The following is a 25069-nucleotide window of genomic DNA, read 5'->3' on the forward strand; positions in this document are numbered from 1 at the left end:
CTTAATGCCCTCTTCGTGGGCAGCTCCCCTCTCACGATCTCCCACAGTCATGCTGGTGGTGATTGAATGGCGGGCCCTGTAGCCACCGGGACAGTGCTTGGCGTGGAACGGAAGCTAATAGTCTACATGATGTGCCAGGTAGCGGTGGGTAGTTTCTGACTGTATGTGGCTGGATGTAATGTCTTTTGTGTGTGTCCGCCCGAGATACATTTGTGGTACTCAGATGAAGTGCCTCACCCCCCCCTTCCCCCACCAACTCCTCCCAACTCCCTCATCCTCCCCCCTTATACTAGCCCCAACTTTCTGCTTCAACATAACTGACCCCCCCTTCTTCCCCCCACCCCACCTCCCTCCCCTTTCAGTCCCAGCCCTGTGCAAGGCAGAACTGTCAGCAGAAGAAGGTCTATCGCCCTCCCAAAGATCCCCCTCCCTTTCAACCTACTCTGGTAGACTCAGTGTATAGGCATATGTCGCATTTCCCATGAAATAGTCTTAAAAGTCAAATGGAAGAAATGTGCACCAAAGAGTCTGCACCCAATAGCGCCAATAGGTAAAAGAGGGTTATCAACTTGCGTGTCTCCTTAGGGGCGAGCTGCAATCACGGTTGCCCAATCTGCCCTTGGTCAGGAGTGTGAGTCCTGCGTGTCTGGACGGGAATTCGTCGGATGCCCAGAAGCGTCCTGTTCCAGATCGTGGATCGCCCTTTCCAGCGGATGGATGGAGTTCGCCTCTTCCTCCTCCTCCCTCGACGAGTGGACTTCGGAATCTTTTCTCTCTTCTCCTTCCGAGCGGGATGTTCCGTTTAGACGATTGGTTCTAGGTCCCGTTGCGCCTCTTCCTCCGGGTGACGCCGATTGTCCTTTCTGCCTGTTCATCTGAGAGTGCCCCGGATAGGGCGTAGTTTGCGTCCGTCTCCTGTTCCTCTGTGCCCTTGATCGCTGGGTCTTCGGGAGTTCCCATTGCGGCCCTCGCGGAGTCGGCCCATCTGGTCTGCCCCTTCCATTAGTTTCTTGCCTGTGGAATATGGGACGTTCTTCCAGCCACTGACAGGCGTCCTCCGGGTGATTAAAGAAGTGTGCTTTGTCTTTGTAGATCACCTTCAGTTTCGCCGGGAAGAGTAGCATATAGGTAATGTTCATGTCCCTTAGTTTTGCCTTGACTGCGTCGAAGGATCTGCGCTGCTTTTGCACTTCCTGGCTATAGTCGGGGAAGATCATAATAGTTGCGTTCTCCATACGGAGTTCCCCAAGCTTTCTGGATTCTCGCAGTATCAGGTCCCGGTCTGCGAAGTTGAGGAAGCGCGCAATGACGGGCCTGGGTCTTGCGCCCTCCGGTGGTTGAGCCAATAGGGCCCTATGTGCCCTTTCGATGATGAAACAGGTCGAGAACTGCACCGCCTGGAAGTTTTTCACTAGCCAGGAGTGGAGAAAGGCCACCATGTCCGTCTCTTCGATTCCTTCCCTAAATCCAACAAAGCGCAGGTTGTTGCGTCTCGCCCTATTTTCCGCATCATCGACTTTCCACAGTAGCTGACGATGCGAGGCCTGGAATTCTGCCATGTCTCTCCTCAGTGTGGAGATCGAGTCCTCCGCCTCCCCTATTCGTGTCTCCGCCGTGGTCACCCGGTCTGACAGCTTCCGGAAGTCTTGTCGCAACAGCGTCACCTCCGACCCCACTTCGCCAATTTCTACCTCCAACGCTGCCCTGGATTCCTGAATGTCGGCCCTGGACGCCTGGATAGCCGCCATCAAGAGGTCCGTGTCCGTTCGTGGGCCATTAGCCGGGGGTGCGGCCTCCGCGTTTGGCCGCGGTGCAGCAACGTTGTCCATGGGGCCCTGTTTGGCAGTCCTGGTGAGTGTATCTTTCTTTCCCATGACTGGTGACGTTGCGTAGTGCCTTTCTTGTGGGGCCAGTGTCCTTCCCCACTTGTGTGATGGGCCTGCGGGCTTGCGACTTGTGTCCCTCAGTGCTTGTCCTTAGTCCCGACCCGGGCCCCAGGCCCCATCCACAGCCCACGTTCTTCTCGTCGCCCTCAGTAGAGAACGGGATGCAGGGCACACACTCCCCCGGGTGAGGCGCTTCGCGTGTGCTCCGTGTTTCGTTGTATCCTGCCTCTCCCCCGTCTTGTCGCGGCCCTCCTTGCTGGGTTCAAAGTGCTCGGCGGCAAAGGCAGTCCGGGAGATAAATGTCCCTGAGTTGGCGCCGCCCTCAGGGTCCCACAGGCCCGATCCCTGCCTCCGCTCCGGAAAGGTGGACTCACCTCTAAAATTTAATCCCCAGTCGTGTCGGGGCCCAGGCCGCATATCGCTCACCGGGCCACCACCAGGTCCCGATTCCAGTAGCCAAGGGGTAGGGGGAGCGAGATAGGCAGTCCCGCGCCACAGGAAGGCGCGTGGGAGGCCCGCTCACAGCATCAACCTATCGCCGTCGCAAGGGCCCACAGCGGAGTTGCACGCGCTGGGCTTATGTCTGGAGGCCAGGTTCCCACGCTATCAGGTTGTTCCGGGAGGTCTCCTCACCTCCTGGGGGCCGGCGGGACTGTGGGGATCCGTGGGCGTCTGTCCGACCACCGCAGTCATATACAGCACCTTACCCCTGATCGAGTCTCAGACGGGCGCACTCCGGCCTCAGAGCCACCGTTGCCCCGCGAGAGGGAGGGGGGAGGAAAGTGCAGGCGTACTGGTCGGGAGCTGCCGCCAAGCACCGCAGCCTCAAGGAGCTTTCCGGCTGCAGTCGCCCGCCACTGCCCCTCAACCGCAGGGGTCGTGCAGGTGATCGGGGGCGCCCAGCTGTTGTTCTGGCGGCGTTGTAGAGCTCTGTTCGGCTTTGTGTCTCCGGGACGGAGACGGGCATTCAGCGGGCCGCCATCTTGGTTCGCGCAGCCGAGCGCGCGATCGTCTCAACTTGTGCCGTTTTCTGCCGGTTCTTCGTCAGATGCAGCGAGTCGCGGGCCACCGGGAGGCACCGAGGCTAGAGGACGTTGCATAGGTCTTTTTTTGGGCTATGTGGCATGAGTATTTCGGCGGATTAGGAGCAGCTCGCCCGGAGCTACGTGAAGACATGTCCTAGCTGGCCATGCTGCTGGCCACGCCTGTACTCTAGAATCTTGTCCCATAATGCTTTGCAGGTTCTTTGGTTGGGATTGTATTTTTGCCCATAACTGACTGTGCTTGGGGTGGTCCTAGGAGGATGGGATCACCACCAAATTGTTCAGCTTGATGTGCTCTCGGTGTTCAAGGAATTTGCTTGGTACTTTCCCTAGGTTAGGGAGGACCCCAAAATCATCTCTGCTCTCACTGCTTGCTTTATTTTCATGTTCACTTTTGTGAGCTGACTATATGCATTTTAGCATGTAAAGATAGAGCTATTTATTGTTTAAATAAAGGTGCTGTTTGCTAAATTTCCACTTTTTTTAGATGACTACATGCATTTTTAGCATGTAAAGATAGTTATTTGTTGTTTTACTAAAGGTATGTGAGATTTCTGTTTTATTACTTGAGATGAGGGGAGTTTCACAAACAGGGAATTCATGCAAAAACTCTGGAGTAAGCTACTGCACCCACACCCCTATGATAAAACAATGTTGTCTTTACATGCTTAAAAGCATATAACCAATTTACAATAATGAGCATTGAAAAATATCAGAGAATAATAATAATAATAATAATAATCCACATTTGTATAGCGCACAATCACCAGTTAGGGTCTCTAGGCGCTGGGGGCCGTCGGGATGATTAAGCAAGCTATTGCAGAATGACAGAGGTGATGATTTTGGGGTCCCACCCAACCAAGAGGAAGGACCAAGCAGATGCCTTGAACACAAAGAGCATATCATGCTCAATGATTGTGATGGTCCCATCCTCCTAGGACCACCCCGAGCAAAGTTATGGACAAAAATACAATGCCAACCAAAGGCCCAGCAAAGCATTATGGGGCAAGATTCTAGAGTGCAGTGAATATTATAGTATTAGCTCTCAGCTGAGCCAGGAGAGCCTGCCCCTTGAGGAATGTTTTGATATTGGATACTATAATACTCACTGAAGAGCGATGATGCACCGGGGGCAGGTGGGAGCGGTTGTTAACATCCAGGTCCAGGGAGTGGAGTGAATGCTACTGTTTGCAGAACACCTTGAGGATTAGGGCCTGGGAGTCAGTGTCCATCACACCTCATCTGGGGACTTTCCTGGCACAGGGCTGCTCTCACACCCCAGAGAGCATGTAGCGCTTGGAAGCAGGCGTGGCTCGATATACAATGCTGCATGGTTCGCTGTGTGGCAGTGTGAATCGCTGTGTGGCAGTGTGCCTTGCTGTGTAGCAGTGGCTGTGTGCCTCACTGTGTGGCAGTAGTTGTGGGCTTCGCAGTGTGGCAGTGGCCATGTGCCTCGCTGTGTGGCAGTACCTGTTTGCCTTGCTGCGTGATGTGGCAGTGTGCCTCGCGGTGTGACATTGGCTGTGTACCTCGCTGTGTGGTGTGGGAGTGGCTGTGTATCTCGCTGTGTGGGAGAGGCAGTGTGCCTCGCTGTGTGGCAGTGGTTGTGTGCCTGATGTGTGGAAGTGGCTGTGTGCCTCGCTGTGTGGCAGTGGCTGTGTGCCTCGCTGTGTGAAAGTGGCTGTGTGCCTCGCTGTGTGAAAGTGGCTGTGTGCCTCGCTGTGTGGGAGTAGCTGTGTGCCTCAGTGTGTGGTGTAGGAGTAGCTGTGAACCTCTCTGTGTGGTGTGGCAGTGGCAGTGTGCCTCGCTGTGTGGCAGTGTGCCTCGCTGTGTGGGAGTGGCTGTGTGCCTCGCTGTGTGGCAGTGTGCCTCGCTGTGTGGGAGTGGCTGTGTGAAAGTGGCAGTGTGCTTTGCTGTGTGGCAGTGGCTGTGGGCCTCGCTGTGTGATATGGGAGTGGCTGTGTGCCTCGCTGTGTGGTATGGGAGTGGGTAGGTGCCTGGCTGTGTGGTGGTTTTTTTTTTCTTGGTTATTTTTAACAAGAAGGGGTTGGGCCCTAAACTACACCCGACCTGGGCCTCTTCAATAGTTACAAACAACAAAGTGTTGGGGTGTGTGCTGTTTGAATGAAAAAGATTAATACAAAAACCACCTTAACTGCTAGAGTGGTTTTGTGTGTTTATTACACTTTCACAAATTAGTCAAATTTAAACATAGAAATTCGATATTTTTGTCATATCATGACCAAGCAAAGCAACACATTTGGAATAATACACACAACATAAATAAGAAAATAGAAAAGCACAAAAAATTACAAACAATTACACGTTACAGACAAGTGGCGGTAACCTGTTCTTTGATTGTACAGTGAGGTGTGGCGGCACAGACAATTTTCATTTTCAAAGGCTGCAACCTGCCAACAACAGCTGGTCATGTAAAACAATCGCAACAGGCAGATTGCCCTGTTTGCGCATTATATAATTCTGTGGTTGAAGATTAGAGTTATGACCAGCTGCGTGGGGTCAACGTGTTTCAGAGCCCCAAATTTCTTTAAGGGTTCTTCCTCAGGACCGGGACTAGGCCAAGCACTGTGATACACATAAGAAATACAAAAGGAGTGATTAGATAGCTGTCACTGGTATTAAACTTAGCTCTACTTATCGTTATAAGGATAACAAGTGTGTCCTTACCCTTCACGCTTGTAAAATAAACACAGCAATATGAAACCGATGAGGGAACATATGTCCTCTTTAAATGCAGGTTTCTGAAAATAGTAAAGAAAAAAATACGGGCTTAGTAGAGCTGTACAAAAACGACCATTAGTATGAGTAGAGTAGACTTTATAGAAACGGCACATTGTTTGTGGAGTAAATGTCCATGAAAAGGAGAACTTCTGAACGTAGTTTAAAACGCTATCTCAGCTACATTTTACCCATGTAACTGTTGTCAATCAAAGGTGGCCCTAAAGCGTGGTCATACTGTATTCTTTGACTAGTTGCGTGGGTATATTGTTGCCATAAAAATAAAACAAAACTGCTACAACTTGCCCCTGAACCATGGGCTATGTGGTGGATTGCAGTTGTTGTAGAGAGAAGTTTGAGAAAGGTTTCACGTTGTGGTGACCCTGTGTAAAGTAATTTAATATACTAGTGTAATCAAGAAAGCAGCTTACTCAGTAATTACACTTTTAAGCGAACTGATATAGACAGAACGACCGGCACCAATATTGAACAGCAATTGTACTCTGGTGCTGGAAGAGAGTCATGCGGAGAATCCACAGCATACGCTCTAAGTCTGCGCTCGGACAGAGTGCAAAGTGGTTGCTGGGTGACGGCTGCGGAGGGGCTCCTGGAGCACAGGGGGCCCCCCGCACCGCGGGAGCACAGGGGGCCTGTGTTACGCCCCTGATTGAACTCACTTCATTCATGAAGGCATCACCGGCAGACTCTTAGCATGTCGGTAAAATATCTGTCAGTCAATTCCTGGATGGATTTAAACAAGATGTGAGCGTGTGCGTGAATGCAGTGTGCGCTCTCTCTAGCACGATCGAACAGACCCTCCTAACTTGCCTGTTTCCAGAAGCTGGAGCAAGTCAAATTTCAGTTCGGCGTGCACGATTCACTGCGTCTCAGAAATGCGGAAGTTGAACAAAGCTCGCATCGGAGCTAACTTGTAGATTCAGATAATGTGAGGGGCGCATTGCATGATGGTACTAGTAGTCTAACAACAGGGCAGAGTGATTGAAGGTGATTTTTTGAGGCTGTATCCAAGGAATTTATAGTCTATTTATCTCGGGCATCTCATTCAAGCCGGAAGAGGCGTATTATGGGCCTCTCTTTGGAAAAGTGTTCTTTTAAAGTCGCCACCCCGATAGTTGGGTTTAATTACGCTGAGGACTGTCCAGTGAAAATCTTTTTCTGAATGGTCTAGAACTCTAGATCTTGAACGTGAGTGACAAGGGGTGCATTAGGTACTCTATTCTTGATTCTGGAGCAGTGTTGAGTTATGCGCTGTCTGACTTCTTGTGTTGTTTTACCGATATAAACCAGCTGGCCCGGGCAGACGATCGCATAGACCACATTCTTGGGCTTGCAAGTAGAAAATTCATTATGTCTCCATCTTTGAGACCCATTGATGAACTCAGAACCCGCTAGGGTTGAACTACAAGCCTGGCAGTTGCCGCATTTGTGGTGTCCGGAAACTGGTTGAAGGTTGAAAAAAGAGTGTATTGATTCAGCTTTCTTCTGAGGTTCATCCGATGCTCGTATGATACGTTGGCCAATGCTGGCATTCTTTTTCAAGGCAAAAAGAGGTATCGGGAGATCTTTGTCAACATCTTTTATTAAATGGCAATTTTGGTGTACAATTCTTTTGAAGGAATTTGTAAGGGGCCCAAATGTAGACACCTACTAGGCAAGTCATTGTTTTCTTAATTTTCTTTTCAAGCAGGACTTCTCGTGGTGTAAACCACGCACGTTTGCGGGAATGTTTAAGAAGTTTTGAGGGGTACCCTTTGGCTCCCAGTTTCTCAGTCAGGGTTTGAGAATGGGTCTCATAATCCTCCTTGCGTGTGTAATTCCGTCGCACACGCAGGTCCTGGCCGTACGGTAGATTGTATTTCAAACTTTTAGGGTGAAAGCTGATGAAATGCAGTACGGTATTCTTATGTGTAGGCTTGGTGTATAGTGTGGTTATCAGTCCTGTTTCTGTAGGTCGTTCCTCCACATCAAAGAATGTAAGACTGGTTGTACTATGAGCCAAACTGAACTGGATATCAGGATTCCTGTAATTGAGCCATAAATTAAACTTGAGGAGATCATCCTCAGTGCCTGTCCAAATGCACCACACATCATCTATATGCAATTGTGCCACGTGATTTTTGTATGGATTGTTGTTATAGATGTGCTGCTCCTCGTATCTTGCCATATAGAGTACCGCCATGTCCGGTGCAAAGGGACATCCTATGGCGGTCCCTTTCACCTGGAGGAAGAAATCATTCTCGAACTTGAAATAGTTCTATTTTAATGCCAGTGAGATTCAAGGCCTTCGAGGGCCTCCTCTCAGGGTATTTGCGTGTATAAAGACAGGACATCCAATGTGACCATTCTGTGAGCAGGGTTGAATTCAAAACCCTCAACCTTGTTTATAAAGTCCATCGTATCCCTCAAATATGATGTTATGTCTTTCAGGAATTCCTTTAGGAATAGAACAACATATTTGGCAATGGGCCCCAATGCAGAGCTGCATCCCGAAACTATTGGGCGGCCTGGGGGAGAGGTAGCATTCTTATGCGTCTTTGGCAGAAAATAGATTACAGGTGTCCTTGGATGTTTTTTGGAAAGATATTCATGTTCCTTAGGACCCAGAATGCCTGTCTGTAAGCCTTCATCCAAGATGGTTTTGATGTCATTCTGAATTTGTTTGACCGGGTCAGAGAGAATTTTTCGATACCATATTTGGTTAAAGACGTGTTTGCTTCCTTCTACAAGGTAGGCCGCTCTTGACCAAACAACCATTGCTCCGCCTTTATCAACGGGTTTGATTATTATATCTTTATCCTCTTTCAACTCCTTAATAGCCAGTCTATGCGACGTCGTCATATTGCTTTTGACAAAGGCTTTTCGGTGATTACGTTGATTGAGGGAGGATAGGAACGTTTGTTCCAACGCAATGATGTTCCTCGGAATGGTGGGGGGAGGAGGACAAAAAGTTGATTTATTACGAAGACCTGAAATCTCTCCAGTGGATAACTGTTCTTTGTCTTTGGTCCACCAACTTGGACGCACAAATATGGAAATATATGTATCCTTCTATCCCCAGCACTGCAATTTAAAATAAAAACTTAACTTCGTCTTGATGATGGCCTAACACTTCTGCAGGCTGAAATGCCATCGACTTCCACAGCGGAAATCCTGGCGCCCCTATTTACGGATACCCCACTCATCTGAAATTTGTTATTCATGTTCCATTAATTGCCTGGGTACCCAGAATATGTAAAGCAGTTCTTCAAATCCCACTTGTCTCTTGTTGCGCCCACCACCATCGCTGTATATACCACGTCACGTGTCACTTGCGTCTCACTATACTTCACGAGCACTTGTGCACATTATTTTGTTGGTTATATGCCATTCATTGTAACGCAGTGCTACTGCCCCATGTGCTTGTACGTATGAAGTTTAATATGTCCAACATCCTTTTCGATTGAAATACATTTTACATTCACAAGAAAATGTCTCCCTGGTTTTCTACCTCTTTGGATTTAATCCGTCGCAATTAATTGTGCCATATATCCCTGACCTGCGAATAATACCGTTGAGACACTGTTGTTTGTTACTCACTATGGGCCATATGTATCAACATACCCTTTTGCGATTTCTTAATAGCGATTTTTAAGGAATCGCTATTTAGAAATCGCAAAATGGTATGTATGTAGAAAATCGCTTTTTTTTAGCGATTTCTTAAAATTCCTTAATTGCGATTAGCAAATTGCTAATCGCAATTAAGGAATAATTTCCCATTCATTTCTATGGGCCAGGAGGCCCATAGGAATGAATGTGAAATTATTCTCAATTTGCGATTCGTAATTTGCTAATCCCAAATTGAGAATAATTTCAAGGGTGCTGGGGTGTCTCAAGAATACCCTGCTGCACCCCTGAAAATGACATGTATGCGCATATGGCGCACATAGAGCGTCACATGGCACCTCTGGATTTTAAAAAAAATGCTTTTTTAAGAGAATTCGCAACTTACCACCAACTAGAAGTTGGTGGTAATTTGCGATTCCTTAAGGGCATTTTGGAATTTTGCTTTCCTTGATACATTGCTTTTAAGGAATCGCAAAATTTGCGATTCCTTAAATGCAATCGCTAAATAAGGAATGGCAAATTTTGCGATTCCTTATTTTGCATCCAAATTGTTTCATACATACCATTTTGCGAAAATGGGTTCGCAAACGCGTTTGCGAACCAATTTGGCCTTGATACATATGGCCCTAAGTGGTGTAGCAGTGGCAGTGTGCCTCAGTATGTGGGAGTGGCTGGGAGCCTCACTTTGTGGGTGTGGCAGTGTGCCTCGCTGTGTGGCAGTGGCTGTGTGCCACGCTGTGTGGTGTGGGAGTGGCTGTGTGCCTCGCTGTGTGGGAGTGGCTGTGGACTTCGGTGCGTGACAGTGGCTGTGTGCCTCGCTGTGTGGTATGGAAGTGGCTGTGAGCCTTGCTGTGTCGGTGTGGCAGTGTGCCTCGCTGTGTGGAAGTGGCTGTGTGCCTCACTGTGTGGTGTGGCAGTGTTCCTCGGTATGTGGGAGCGGCTGTGTGCCTCACCATTTGGTGTCGGAGTGGCTGTGTGCCTCGCTGTGTGGGAGTGACTGTGTGCCTCCGTGTGTGACATTGGCTGTGTGCCTCGCTGTGTGGAATTGGCTGTGTGCCTCGCTGTGTGGGTGTGGCAGTATGCATCGCTGAGTGGGTGTGGCAGCGTACCTCTCTGTGTGGGAGTGGCTGAGTTCCTCTCTGTGTAGGAGTGGCTGTTTGCCTCTCTGTGTGGGTGTGGCAGTGTGCCTCTCTGTGTGAGAGTGGCTGTGTGCCTCACTGTGTGGGTATGGAAGTGGCTGTGCGCCTCACCAGCCACTCCCACATACCGCGGCACAATTCCACTGCCACACCACAAAATGAGGCACATAGCCACTCCCACACAGTGAGGCACACAGCCACTGCCACAGAGCGAAGCACACAGCCACTGCCACATCCCGTGGCACACAGCCACTACCACACAGAGAGTCCTTGAGGAGAGATCCTGGTGTATATACCACTGCTCAAAGGGAGAGGCAGAGACCCCTGAGTAGAGAGGCTGGGGTATATACCACTGTTCAATGAGAGACGCAGAGCGCCTTGAGGCGAGAGGCTGGGGTATATACCACTGCTCAATGACAGAGGCAGAGCGCCTTGAGGCGAGAGGCTGGCGTATATGCCACTGCTCAATGAGAGAGGCAGTACAAAAGGGGGTGGTGCAAAAGGGGGTGGAGAGAGGCAGGGCGCCTTGAGGCGAGAGGCTGGGGTATATACATCTGCTCAAAGAGAGAGGCAGAGTGCCTCGAGGAGAGAGGCTGGGGTATATACCACAGCTCATTGAGAGAGGCAGAGTGCCTTGACGAGAGCGCTGGGGTATATACTACAGCTCCAAGAGAGAGGAAGACTGCCTTGAGGAGAGAGGCTGGGGTATATACCACAGCTCAAAGAGAGAGGCAGGGAGCCTTGAGAGAGGCTGGGGTATAAACTACAGCTCAAAGGGAGAGGCAGAGAGCCTTGAGAGAGGCTGGGGTATATACCACAGCTCAAAAAGAGAGGCAGAGAGCCTGGAGGAGAGAGGCTGAGGTATATACCACAGCTCAAAGGGAGAGGCAGAGAGCCTTACGAGAGGCTGGGGTATATACCACAGCTCAAAGAGAGAGGCAGAGAGCCTGGAGGAGAGAGGCTGGGGTATATACCACAGCTCAAAGAGAGAGGCAGAGAGCCTGGAGGAGAGAGGCTGGGGTATATACCACAGCTCAAAGAGAGAGGCAGAGAGCCTGGAGGAGAGAGGCTGGGGTATATACCACAGCTCAAAGGGAGAGGCAGATAGCCTTGAGGCGAGAGGCTGGGGTATATCCCTGCCCAGCTCTCCACCCCGCTCCTGCCTCCCAGCTGCTCCTCCCTCCCACTGATACTGTAAGCTCGACCCTCCTGTAGTAGCGCTGTGACCGTCCTGTAGCCTTCAGAAGCGGTCGCTCCTCACGCTGGTCCCTGTGGTATCGTAGCGCTTCACTGCCAGATTGCTCTTCATAATCTCCTGGATCTCCAAGATCTCCTGAACCTTATAGGTGCTGGATCAGAGACTCTGCATTGCCTTGTATCAATGCTCACCTTGTCCTTTGGCACTATACCTCTACTTGATGGTGACACTACTACGCTACTTTCTTCCTACCGACCAATATATGAGACACATTGGGTCACTGATTCACCCTCCCGATGCCCCCACTCAGTGCTCTCTCTATACTAAAACACTGGTATAAGCCTTCCACACACCCAAGGTGTACCTGAACACCTCTGTAATGGGATCAATGACTTGTGCCGTTATATTACCTGTTTACCTGACTGTATATTGATATGTTTTATGTATTTTATTATTATCCTTTCATGTTAGTGACTACTACATTGTTCCCATTACCTCTGTTCATTCCTACTGCCCCTACCATGTCATTGTGAAGCGCTCTGATATCTGTAAGGATCTTGTTCGCGCTATATAAAACTTTGAATAAATAAATAAAATAAAATAAGCTCGCATTGCTCAGATTGATCTTTAATAATTCGCATTGCTCAGATTGTTCTTGATAGCTCGCTTTGGTCCTGCAATCATTAGTGCCTGCTTGCTGTGAATTATTGTATCGTAGCGCTATTTTGAGGAAGCGCGCATTCACTAGCATTCCATTGTGCTTTGCTGCCTTTGCCTGTATAATTCTTTTGTGCCTGATTGTGCCGGTGACACTGCCCACTACATAGTGCTTATTAGGTTGTGCCCCAATCCAGTTTCGCTTTTGGCTTGCAGCCATTTTGGTGTTTGTTGTTGTGCCTCCCTGCCCAGCTCTCCACCCCGCTCCCGCCTCCCAGCTGCTCCTCCCTCGCCCCTCCCTCCTCCACTATCCACATATGACAGATGCCTTTGCGCGCAGCGTTTACGCGCAGCGGTCGCGCCCCATGCGCGCCGAAGGTGCGCCAAAGGTAAGCCCGTCTACGCCTGTCCGTGCCTGGACCGCGCCCAGCGCCAGAACCCCTTGCCCCCGCAAAATCCACTCCTCCCGCATTACGTACGACGCTGCAACCCTCTCAGCCCTTAACCCCGGCCGCACACCACAATGCTACCAAGCTACCCCAGGACACACCCATGGACCCTTCACCTGCCACTCCTGCAAGTTCGACTGCATCAGAACCCACACCAAATCCACAAACTCCAAACAGAGCTCCGACACTAACCACCTAAAGTGCATCCTGCTCAACACCCGCTCAGTCCACAGACACTCCATTGAACTCTGGAACCTACTCGACACTACTTGGCCGGACGTCGCCTTCCTTACAGAAACATGGATGAACGCCTCTTCAGCGCCCAACATCGCCATAGCCATCCCGGACGCCTACAAGATCATCCGAAAAGATCGCACCAACCAAACAGGAGGAGGCATCGCCATCGTCCATAAGAACACCATCCGCATCACGACCAGTTCCGACGACAACATCGCTACCGCCGAACACCTTCACTTCCAGATCCACACCGACCCCAAAACCACACTCAGAGGCACCCTCATCTACAGACCACCAGGACCCCGCACACAATTCAACGAAGACATCGCTGACTTCATCAGCCCACATGCCCTCCCCTCCGAGAACTACATTCTACTGGGAGACCTCAACTTCCACCTGGAAAAGAAAAACGACAGTAACACCACCACCCTTCTGGACAACATGGCCAATCTCGGACTCAAACAACTTGTTGACACCCCCACCCACCTTGCCGGACACACGCTCGACCCTATCTTCACCTCCAGCAAGCACATCTCCTTCGATCACGCCACAGCTCTCCATTGGACGGACCACAGCTGCGTTCACACCAACTACAAAAAGACCACGACCCACAACCCCCCACAACCTATTCCTCTAAGAAATTGGAACAAAATCACCAACGACCAGCTCTTCACATCGCTTTACCAAAACCCCCCTGCCAAATCATCGGACCCAAACCAAGCAGCCACCAACCTCACACAATGGATCACCCACAGCGCCGACGAACTAGCACCCTTGAAAAACCATCTAATCAAGCAAGGTAGCAAAAAAGCCCCCTGGTTCAACGATGACCTTAAGAAATCCAAGAAGTTCTGTCGTTCTCTCGAGAAAACCTGGAGAAGAAACCCAACCACTGACAACCTGACCACCTTCAAGAACGCTACCCGCAAACACCACCAACTGATCCGATCCACCAAGAAATCAACATTCAAGGACCGACTTGACAACAACGCCCAAAACAGCAAGGAACTATTCAACATCGTCAAAGAATTTACCAACCCCACCGCCGGCACCAACCACATCACCCCCTCCCAAGACCTCTGCGACTCTCTATCCTCATTCTTCCACAACAAAATCGCCGAAATACATAACAGCTTTGAAAACCAGTCCGAAGACCAGTCCACCCCACCCACCTCCGAACCAAAACCGCACTCTAACAACCTTTGTGCCTGGAACCCAATCACCACCGAAGACACCATCCGCCTGATGAACTCCATCCACTCAGGATCGCCAACCGACCCATGTCCCCACCACATTTTTAACAAAGCAGACTCCATCATCGCACCCCATCTCCGCGATGTCATCAACTGTTCCTTCAACTCCGCTACCTTCCCGGAAAACTGGAAACATGCAGAACTCAGCGCCCTTCTGAAGAAACCCACAGCATACCCCACTGAACTTAAGAACTACCGCCCCATCTCGCTCCTCCCATTCCCTGCCAAAGTCATCGAGAAAGCCGTCAACAGTCAGCTCGCCGCCTTCCTCGAATCCAACAAATCCCTCGACCCTTCACAATCCGGCTTCCGAGCCAAACATAGCACCGAAACCGCCCTCATAGCAGCAACAGATGATATTTGAACATTACTGGACAACGGAGAAACAGTTGCCCTCATCTTACTTGACCTCTCCGCAGCCTTCGACACAGTCTGTCATAGCACCCTCATACAACGCCTCAGCAACATCGGAATACAAGGAAAAGCATTGGACTGGATCATCTCGTTCCTCACCGGAAGAACCCAGAGAGTCCGCCTTCCCCCTTTTAGATCAGAGGCCACCGAAGTCATCTGCGGCGTCCCACAAGGATCATCACTCAGTCCCACCCTCTTCAACGTATACATGAGTCCCCTCGCATCCATCGCGCGCCTACACAACCTCAACATCATCTCCTACGCAGACGACATCCAGCTGATCCTCTCCCTCACCAAAGACCCAAACATCGCCAAAACCAACTTACACGAAGGAATGAAAGAAGTAGCCGAGTGGATGAAGAACAGCCGTTTAAAACTAAACTCTGACAAAACGGAAGTCCTCATCTTAGGGTCACCCCCCTCTGCCTGGGACGACTCATGGTGGCCACCGGCCCTGGGAACCGCACCCATACCTACGGATCACACACGTAACCTGGGATTCATCCTGGACTCCTCCCTCTCAGACAAGCCAACGCCGTCTCATCATCATGCTTCAACATTTTACGCATGCTCAAAAAAATCTTCCGTTGGATCCCCACCGAAACAAGAAAGACTGTCACTCACGCACTGGTCACCAGCCGACTTGACTATGGAAACACTCTTTACGCCGGAACCACAGCCAAACTACAGAAAAAACTCCAACGCATCCAAAACGCCTCAGCCAGACTCATATTGGACATCCCTCGGCAAGCTCACATCTCCGGACACCTGAAAGGCCTCCATTGGCTCCCTGTCAACAAGAGAATAACGTTCCGTCTCCTCACCCACGCACACAAAGCCCTCTACGACCTAGGACCCGAATGCCTCAACACGCGACTATCCTTCTACACCCCCTCCCGCCAACTACGATCGTCCAATCAAGCCCTCGCCGCAATTCCGCGCATCCATAGATCCACCATGGGGGGAAGATCCTTCTCCTACCTAGCGGCCAAAACCTGGAATTCTCTCCCCACCCACCTCCGCCTCACACAGAACCACCTCTCCTTCAGAAAGCAACTAAAAACTTGGATATTCGATAAGTAAAGCAACCCCTTCCCTCAAGCGCCTTGAGACCCTCTGGGTGAGTAGTGCGCTATATACATTTTGGAACTTGAACTTGAGCTCAAAGAGAGAGGCAGAGTGCCTTGAGGCGAGAGGCTGGGGTATATACCACAGCTCAAAGGGAGGGGCAGAGTGCCTCGAGGAGAGAGGCTGGGGTATATACCACAGCTCCAAGGGAGTGGCAGAGAGCATTGAGGAGAGAGGCTGGGATGTATACCACTGCTCAAAGAGATCCACGGCCACGGTTCCTGTTAAATGGAAACAAGCAAAGGTCATTCCATTGTTAAACAAGGCGCAGGCTAATCCTTCAGATCCTGCCAATTATAGACCCATCTCCCTTCTCCCAGCCTTTTCTAAAATTTTGGAGAAACACATCAATCAGCAGCTATCCTCCTTTCTTGAAATAAATGGCCTACTTCATCCTAATCTGTCTGGTTTTCCGACCTAACCATAGTATGGAGATAGCTGACTCCATTCGGCTGAGCCTGGAGGCAGGTGGAAGAGCGCTGTTGGTCTTGTTAGACCTATTGGCCGCTTTCGACATGGTCCTCACACCATATGCTTCTCTCTCAGCTCCATTTGATTGGCATCAGGGAACATGACTGGAAATTGATGGCATCCTTCCTTGAGGGGAGGGGGCAAGAGGTCTGGCGCCATCCCTACTCTCAGTTGAAGGTTGGGGTCACGCAGGGCTCGGCTTTGAGTCCGACCCTGTTTAACATCTATCTCACGCCTCTGGCCACGCTGGCGGAATCGCTCGGGGCTAAAATTGTATCCTACGCCGATGACACGCAGCTGCTGTTTACATGGAAGAACAACAAGCTATGTCCTGGGCTGTCTATCAGGGCCTGCCTCTCGGCAGTCTTTGCGTGGCTGGCTGCAAATCAGCTGAAATGCAACGTAGGGAAGACTGAGCTACTCTTCTTTGGCAAGGGTGCTGAGACACTGCTGCAAGTCTTTTGGCCAGCTGACGCACCAGCCCCCATGGCAAATAACAACTTGGCAGTGAAAAATCTGGGGTTCCTAATGGAGAGTCAACTACTTTTTCGCGCCCAAGTCAATGCGGTGGAGAGCACCTGTTTTTTCCTGTTCCGTCTCTTGCAGGAATTTTTATTTTTTCTCTCGAGAGTGGCCAGACAACAGGGGGCCCAAGCCTTGATCATATCCCGGTTAGACTACGGGAATGGTCTTTATTTGGGAATGCCTAGCTATTTTCTGGACAGACTTCAGCTTGTCCAGAATGCAGCTGCCCACCCCATCTGTTAGCTTCTCCGCAATGCTCATGTGTCCCACCTTCTGAAAAGCCTTCATTGGTTCCCTGTGAGGAAGAGCGTCATTTTCAAGACCTTACTTGTTACCCATAAAGCCCTGCATGGGACCGGACCAGAGTACCTCACACGGAAAATACCTTTCTATACCCCGCATAGAACTCTCCGTTCGTCTCACCTGCTGTTAGCCAACATCTCGAGTTAGACAGTCGAGGACAGGGGGCAAGGCTCCTTCTTACCTTGGTCGTGTCCCCTGGAACAAAATGCCATTTAATCTTTTAATCTAAGAAACATCAAATCAACTCCTCTGTTTCTAAAGAAATGAAAACTTGTTAATCATTTCCTCCCCCCCCCCCCCCCGCTGCTCTCCTTTCAACCGTTAGCGCCAGGACACTCTTGGGAGGAACAGTGCGCTTTACAAATACCCCTACATAGACATAGAGCAGAGTTCTTTGAGGCAAGAGACTGAGGTAAATACCACAGCTCAAAGAAAGAGACAGAGTGCCTCGAGGAGAGAGGCTGAGGTATACACCACAGCTCAAAGAGAGAGGCAGAGAGCCTTAAGGAGAGAGGCTGAGGTATATACCACAGCTCAAAGAGAGAGGCAGAGAGCCTTGAGGAGAGAGGCTGGGGTATACACCACAGCTCAAAGAGAGAGGCAGAGCGCCTTGAGGAGAGAGGCTGGGGTATACACCACAGCTCAAAGAGAGAGGCAGAGAGCCTTGAGGAGAGAGGCTGGGGTATATACCACAGCTCAAAGAGAGAGGCAGAGCGCCTTGAGGAGAGAGGCTGGGGTATATACCACAGCTCAAAGAGAGAGGCAGAGAGCCTGGAGGAGAGAGGCTGGGGTATATACCACAGCTCAAAGAGAGAGGCAGAGTGCCTTGAGGAGAGAGGCTGGGGTATATAGCACAGCTGAAAGAGAGAGGCAGAGAGCCTTGAGGAGAGAGGCTGGGGTACAAACCACAGCTCAAAGAGAGAGCCAGAGGGCCTTGAGAGAGGCTGGGGGATATACCACAGCTCAAGGGGAGCAGCAGAGTGCCTCGAGGAGAGAGACTGGGGTATATACCACAGCCGAAAGAGAGAGGCAGAGAGCCTTGAGAGAGGCTGGGGTATATACCACAGCTCAAAGAGAGAGGAAGAGTGTCTTGAGATGAGTGGCTGGGGTATATGTGGAATATACCCCATACACAACAATGATGGACAGAATGTGGATCAATGTCACACATTCACCCCAGTCCAAAGATCTGGGCCCAAATCCATCGTTTTTCCACTCCACACCACCCTGGGTTAGACAATGGCGATATGCAAATCAGCGCTGACCCTGTGCCCCATGGGAACAGTCCAGTCCGAACTACAAAAGCCATGTTCTTCCCAGAACGGAAACAAGCATCCGAGGACCGGCCCGGTTTCGAGGTAACACCTCTCTTCAGCACGGCTAGCTTGATTCCAGTGGTGTGGAGTGTCTGGGACTCACGTCTGAGCATCCCCAGTACACTTAGAGCGGTAACTGCAAACACAACAATGATGGACAGAATGTGGATCAATGTCACACATTCACCCCAGTCCAAAGATCTGGGCCCAAATCCATCGTTTTTCCACTCCACACCACCCTGGGTTAGACAATGGCGATATGCAAATCAGCGCTGACCCTGTGCCCCATGGGAACAGTCCAGTCCGAACTACAAAAGCCATGTCCTTCCCAGAACGGAAACAAGCATCCGAGGACCGGCCCGGTTTCGAGGTAACACCTCTCTTCAGCCCGGCTAGCTTGATTCCAGTGGTGTGGAGTGTCTGGGACTCACGTCTGAGCATCCCCAGTACACTTAGAGCGGTAACTGCAAACACAACAATGATGGACAGAATGTGGATCAATGTCACACATTCACCCCAGTCCAAAGATCTGGGCCCAAATCCATCGTTTTTCCACTCCACACCACCCTGGGTTAGACAATGGCGATATGCAAATCAGCGCTGACCCTGTGCCCCATGGGAACAGTCCAGTCCGAACTACAAAAGCCATGTCCTTCCCAGAACGGAAACAAGCATCCGAGGACCGGCCCGGTTTCGAGGTAACACCTCTCTTCAGCCCGGCTAGCTTGATTCCAGTGGTGTGGAGTGTCTGGGACTCACGTCTGAGCATCCCCAGTACACTTAGAGCGGTAACTGCAAACACAACAATGATGGACAGAATGTGGATCAATGTCACACATGTGGTGAGCAAAAAAACGATGGATTTAGGCCCAGATCTCTGTACTGGGGTGAATGTATGACATTGTTCTGCATTCTGTCCATCAACTGTTGTTTTGCATTTGTCACCCCGAGTGGGACGGGTATGCTCAGACGTGAGTCCCGTGCTCTCCACACCACTGGAGTCAAGCTATCCTGGCTGAAGACGGCTGATAGCCAGAAACCGGTCCTAGGATGCTTGATTCCGGTCCGAGGAAGACATGGCTTGGCAGTTCGGGCTGGACTGTTCCCATGAGGTACAGGGTCAAGGCTGATTTGCATATGGCCATGTCTGAATTGGGGTGGTGTGGTGAGCAAAAAAACGATGGATTTAGGCCCAGATCTCTGTACTGGGGTGAATGTATGACATTGTTCTGCATTCTGTCCATCAACTGTTGTTTTGCATTTGTCACCCCGAGTGGGACGGGTATGCTCAGACGTGAGTCCCGTGCTCTCCACACCACTGGAGTCAAGCTATCCTGGCTGAAGACGGCTGATAGCCAGAAACCGGTCCTAGGATGCTTGATTCCGGTCCAAGGAAGACATGGCTTGGCAGTTCGGGCTGGACTGTTCCCATGAGGTACAGGGTCAAGGCTGATTTGCATATGGCCATGTCTGAATTGGGGTGGTGTGGTGAGCAAAAAAACGATGGATTTAGGCCCAGATCTCTGTACTGGGGTGAATGTATGACATTGTTCTGCATTCTGTCCATCAACTGTTGTTTTGCATTTGTCACCCCGAGTGGGACGGGTATGCTCAGACGTGAGTCCCGTGCTCTCCACACCACTGGAGTCAAGCTATCCTGGCTGAAGACGGCTGATAGCCAGAAACCGGTCCTAGGATGCTTGATTCCGGTCCAAGGAAGACATGGCTTGGCAGTTCGGGCTGGACTGTTCCCATGAGGTACAGGGTCAAGGCTGATTTGCATATGGCCATGTCTGAATTGGGGTGGTGTGGTGAGCAAAAAAACGATGGATTTAGGCCCAGATCTCTGTACTGGGGTGAATGTATGACATTGTTCTGCATTCTGTCCATCAACTGTTGTTTTGCATTTGTCACCCCGAGTGGGACGGGTATGCTCAGACGTGAGTCCCGTGCTCTCCACACCACTGTAGTCAAGCTATCCTGGCTGAAGACGGCTGATAGCCAGAAACCGGTCCTAGGATGCTTGATTCCGGTCCAAGGAAGACATGGCTTGGCAGTTCGGGCTGGGCTGTTCCCATGAGGTACAGGGTCAAGGCTGATTTGCATATGGCCATGTCTGAATTGGGGTGGTGTGGTGAGCAAAAAAACGATGGATTTAGGCCCAGATCTCTGTACTGGGGTGAATGTATGACATTGTTCTGCATTCTGTCCATCAACTGTTGTTTTGCATTTGTCACCCCGAGTGGGACGGGTATGCTCAGACGTGAGTCCCGTGCTCTCCACACCACTGGAGTCAAGCTATCCTGGCTGAAGACGGCTGATAGCCAGAAACCGGTCCTAGGATGCTTGATTCCGGTACAAGGAAGACATGGCTTGGCAGTTCGGGCTGGACTGTTCCCATGAGGTACAGGGTCAAGGCTGATTTGCATATGGCCATGTCTGAATTGGGGTGGTGTGGTGAGCAAAAAAACGATGGATTTAGGCCCAGATCTCTGTACTGGGGTGAATGTATGACATTGTTCTGCATTCTGTCCATCAACTGTTGTTTTGCATTTGTCACCCCGAGTGGGACGGGTATGCTCAGACGTGAGTCCCGTGCTCTCCACACCACTGGAGTCAAGCTATCCTGGCTGAAGACGGCTGATAGCCAGAAACCGGTCCTAGGATGCTTGATTCCGGTCCAAGGAAGACATGGCTTGGCAGTTCGGGCTGGACTGTTCCCATGAGGTACAGGGTCAAGGCTGATTTGCATATGGCCATGTCTGAATTGGGGTGGTGTGGTGAGCAAAAAAACGATGGATTTAGGCCCAGATCTCTGTACTGGGGTGAATGTATGACATTGTTCTGCATTCTGTCCATCAACTGTTGTTTTGCATTTGTCACCCCGAGTGGGACGGGTATGCTCAGACGTGAGTCCCGTGCTCTCCACACCACTGGAGTCAAGCTATCCTGGCTGAAGACGGCTGATAGCCAGAAACCGGTCCTAGGATGCTTGATTCCGGTCCAAGGAAGACATGGCTTGGCAGTTCGGGCTGGACTGTTCCCATGAGGTACAGGGTCAAGGCTGATTTGCATATGGCCATGTCTGAATTGGGGTGGTGTGGTGAGCAAAAAAACGATGGATTTAGTCCCAGATCTCTGTACTGGGGTGAATGTATGACATTGTTCTGCATTCTGTCCATCAACTGTTGTTTTGCATTTGTCACCCCGAGTGGGACGGGTATGCTCAGACGTGAGTCCCGTGCTCTCCACACCACTGGAGTCAAGCTATCCTGGCTGAAGACGGCTGATAGCCAGAAACCGGTCCTAGGATGCTTGATTCCGGTCCAAGGAAGACATGGCTTGGCAGTTCGGGCTGGACTGTTCCCATGAGGTACAGGGTCAAGGCTGATTTGCATATGGCCATGTCTGAATTGGGGTGGTGTGGTGAGCAAAAAAACGATGGATTTAGGCCCAGATCTCTGTACTGGGGTGAATGTATGACATTGTTCTGCATTCTGTCCATCAACTGTTGTTTTGCATTTGTCACCCCGAGTGGGACGGGTATGCTCAGACGTGAGTCCCGTGCTCTCCACACCACTGGAGTCAAGCTATCCTGGCTGAAGACGGCTGATAGCCAGAAACCGGTCCTAGGATGCTTGATTCCGGTCCAAGGAAGACATGGCTTGGCAGTTCGGGCTGGACTGTTCCCATGAGGTACAGGGTCAAGGCTGATTTGCATATGGCCATGTATGAATTGGGGTGATGTGGTGAGCAAAAAAACGATGGATTTAGGCCCAGATCTCTGTACTGGGGTGAATGTATGACATTGTTCTGCATTCTGTCCATCAACTGTTGTTTTGCATTTGTCACCCCGAGTGGGACGGGTATGCTCAGACGTGAGTCCCGTGCTCTCCACACCACTGGAGTCAAGCTATCCTGGCTGAAGACGGCTGATAGCCAGAAACCGGTCCTAGGATGCTTGATTCCGGTCCAAGGAAGACATGGCTTGGCAGTTCGGGCTGGACTGTTCCCATGAGGTACAGGGTCAAGGCTGATTTGCATATGGCCATGTCTGAATTGGGGTGGTGTGGTGAGCAAAAAAACGATGGATTTAGGCCCAGATCTCTGTACTGGGGTGAATGTATGACATTGTTCTGCATTCTGTCCATCAACTGTTGTTTTGCATTTGTCACCCCGAGTGGGACGGGTATGCTCAGACGTGAGTCCCGTGCTCTCCACACCACTGGAGTCAAGCTATCCTGGCTGAAGACGGCTGATAGCCAGAAACCGGTCCTAGGATGCTTGATTCCGGTCCAAGGAAGACATGGCTTGGCAGTTCGGGCTGGACTGTTCCCATGAGGTACAGGGTCAAGGCTGATTTGCATATGGCCATGTCTGAATTGGGGTGGTGTGGTGAGCAAAAAAACGATGGATTTAGGCCCAGATCTCTGTACTGGGGTGAATGTATGACATTGTTCTGCATTCTGTCCATCAACTGTTGTTTTGCATTTGTCACCCCGAGTGGGACGGGTATGCTCAGACGTGAGTCCCGTATATTCCACAGCTCAAAGAGAGAGGCAGAGTGTCTTGAGATGAGAGGCTGGGGTATATACCACAGCTCAAAGAGAGAGGCAGAGCGCCTTGAGGAGAGAGGCTGGGGTATACACCACAGCTCAAAGAGAGAGGAAGAGTGCATTGAGAGAGAGGCTGAGGTATATACCACAGCTCAAAGAGAGAGGCAGAGAGCCTTGAGAGAGGCTGGGGTATATACCACAGCTCAAAGAGAGAGGCAGAGTGCCTCGAGGAGAGAGGCTGGGGTATACACCACAGCTCAAAGAGAGAGGCAGAGTGCCTTGAGAGAGAGGCTGAGGTATATACCACAGCTCAAAGAGAGAGGCAGAGTGCCTTGAGAGAGAGGCTGAGGTATATACCACAGCTCAAAGAGAGAGGCAGAGAGCCTTACGAGAGGCTGTGGTATATACCACAGCTGAAAGAGAGAGGCAGAGAGCCTTACGAGAGGCTGGGATATATACCACAGCTCAAAGAGAGAGGCATAGAGCCTTGAGAGAGGCTGGGGTATATACCACAGCTCAAAGAGAGAGGCAGAGTGCCTTGAGAGAGAGGCTGAGGTATATACCACAGCTGAAAGAGAGAGGCAGAGAGCCTTACGAGAGGCTGGGGTATATACCACAGCTCAAAGAGAGAGGCAGAGAGCCTTAAGAGAGGCTGGGATATATACCACAGCTCAAAGAGAGAGGCATAGAGCCTTAAGAGAGGCTGGGGTATATACCACAGCCCAAAGAATATGGCGAGGGGAAACACACACAGCATATGATGCCCCAATGAGGCATCAGATATACTATGCCCCAAGGACAGAGGCGTAGCATACTTGTTGCCTCTTGGGGAGAGGCAGAAACTTCACGTGCCTCAGTGAGGCAGGTAGAGAGCATATAGAGCCTCATGGAGAGAGACAGACTGTATGTGGTTCCTCAAGGAAAGAGGCAGAGAATATAGGTCCCAAGCAGAGAGGAACAGATTGTATGGTACATGGCACCTCAAGTAGAGAGGCAGGGAGAGTGCCTCAAGGTGAGAGGTGAACATATGTGCGCCTCTCAGAAAGCTGCATAATGAGTGTGTCTCGATGGAGAGGTAGAGGATGCAAAGCGCCTTAAAGCGAGGAGGGCACCTGGTGCCTCCTAGAGGGAGGTGTATCTTGAGATCACCACTAATGTCTGGGAGCACCAGACATAATTGTTATTAATAATTTATGTGGTGCACAATCTGCTGTTTTTGTCAGTGCACTCTAAAGTTTAGTTATGGTTTAGAGTATAAACCATAACTAAACAAGCATTGGCAAGGCCAGTAGATCTGGAGTTGGCTGCCAGCCTCTTTGCTAAGTCAGTGCTTATTTTGTAATGGTTTTTGTAAAACGTTATTTTTGGGGAAGCTGTTGGACCTTCTCCCATATTTAAAAAAATGCTCAAAGAACACCTTTTTTGGCTCAACAAGAATACTGTGCTATAGCAGTCCTTAGTACTGAAGGGAACTTTGTGTGTGGATGGCCCCTTGTGAAAGGAAGGAATGCTGTCACTCACAGGCAGATTAGCCAGTGGCTGAAGTGGGCGGAACCACTGCTCATACTGTAGGCTGTAATGGGCTGACACAGCCACAGGCCAAAAGATAAAAAGGGCTCCCTGTAAGTCCCCATAAATAAGTGAACTATGCATATAATGGTAGTAAAATTAAAAAGGCATCGTTAACACTGGGCCTCAGAATTCCCTATGACCTTCTTTCTCCAAAACCTGGGTGTTTTAAGGTAAACAATTCATAAGCACATTGAGGCAGTGATACTGCTAACAACATTGGATTCTAACAATGAATTTGTGTCTCTGAAGGTGATTGTTGGGGCACAGCTTGAGAGGTTACTTACCTGCACTTACTGCTCTCTAATGCCCACACAGGTGCAGCTTGTGCGGTCACTCGGCGAAGCCAGATGCCGCAGCGTCCGCTATGGCCGTTCCTTGGACTGCAGGAAGATTCCATTGGTCAGGGGCCTGGAAACCCAAGGCAGAGGACCGCTCTCTCCTCGCCAGCTGTTGTGGGTGGACAGCATGCCAAACGATGGCTTCACCGAAAACCCAGTAATATACAGGTACTGTAAACCCATACAGCCTCACTGCTGGGGCACCTTATATGCGCATGCAC

General features: G+C 50.5%; 1 protein-coding gene across 3 annotated transcripts in view; it reads left to right on the plus strand.

Annotated features, from left to right (window-relative positions):
• Positions 1 to 25069, plus strand: part of CCDC180 (coiled-coil domain containing 180) — a 492398-nt gene that overhangs the window by 109017 nt on the left and 358312 nt on the right. For all 3 annotated transcript variants that reach the window (XM_078646144.1, XM_078646142.1, XM_078646143.1), the window contains exon 3: positions 24826 to 25016. In XM_078646144.1, the coding sequence (XP_078502270.1) occupies positions 24826 to 25016 (191 nt within the window). The remainder of the gene's footprint in view (positions 1 to 24825; positions 25017 to 25069) is intronic.

The sequence above is a fragment of the Lissotriton helveticus genome, chromosome 5_1 (assembly GCF_964261635.1).
Source record: "Lissotriton helveticus chromosome 5_1, aLisHel1.1, whole genome shotgun sequence".
NCBI classification, from domain to species: domain Eukaryota; kingdom Metazoa; phylum Chordata; class Amphibia; order Caudata; family Salamandridae; genus Lissotriton; species Lissotriton helveticus.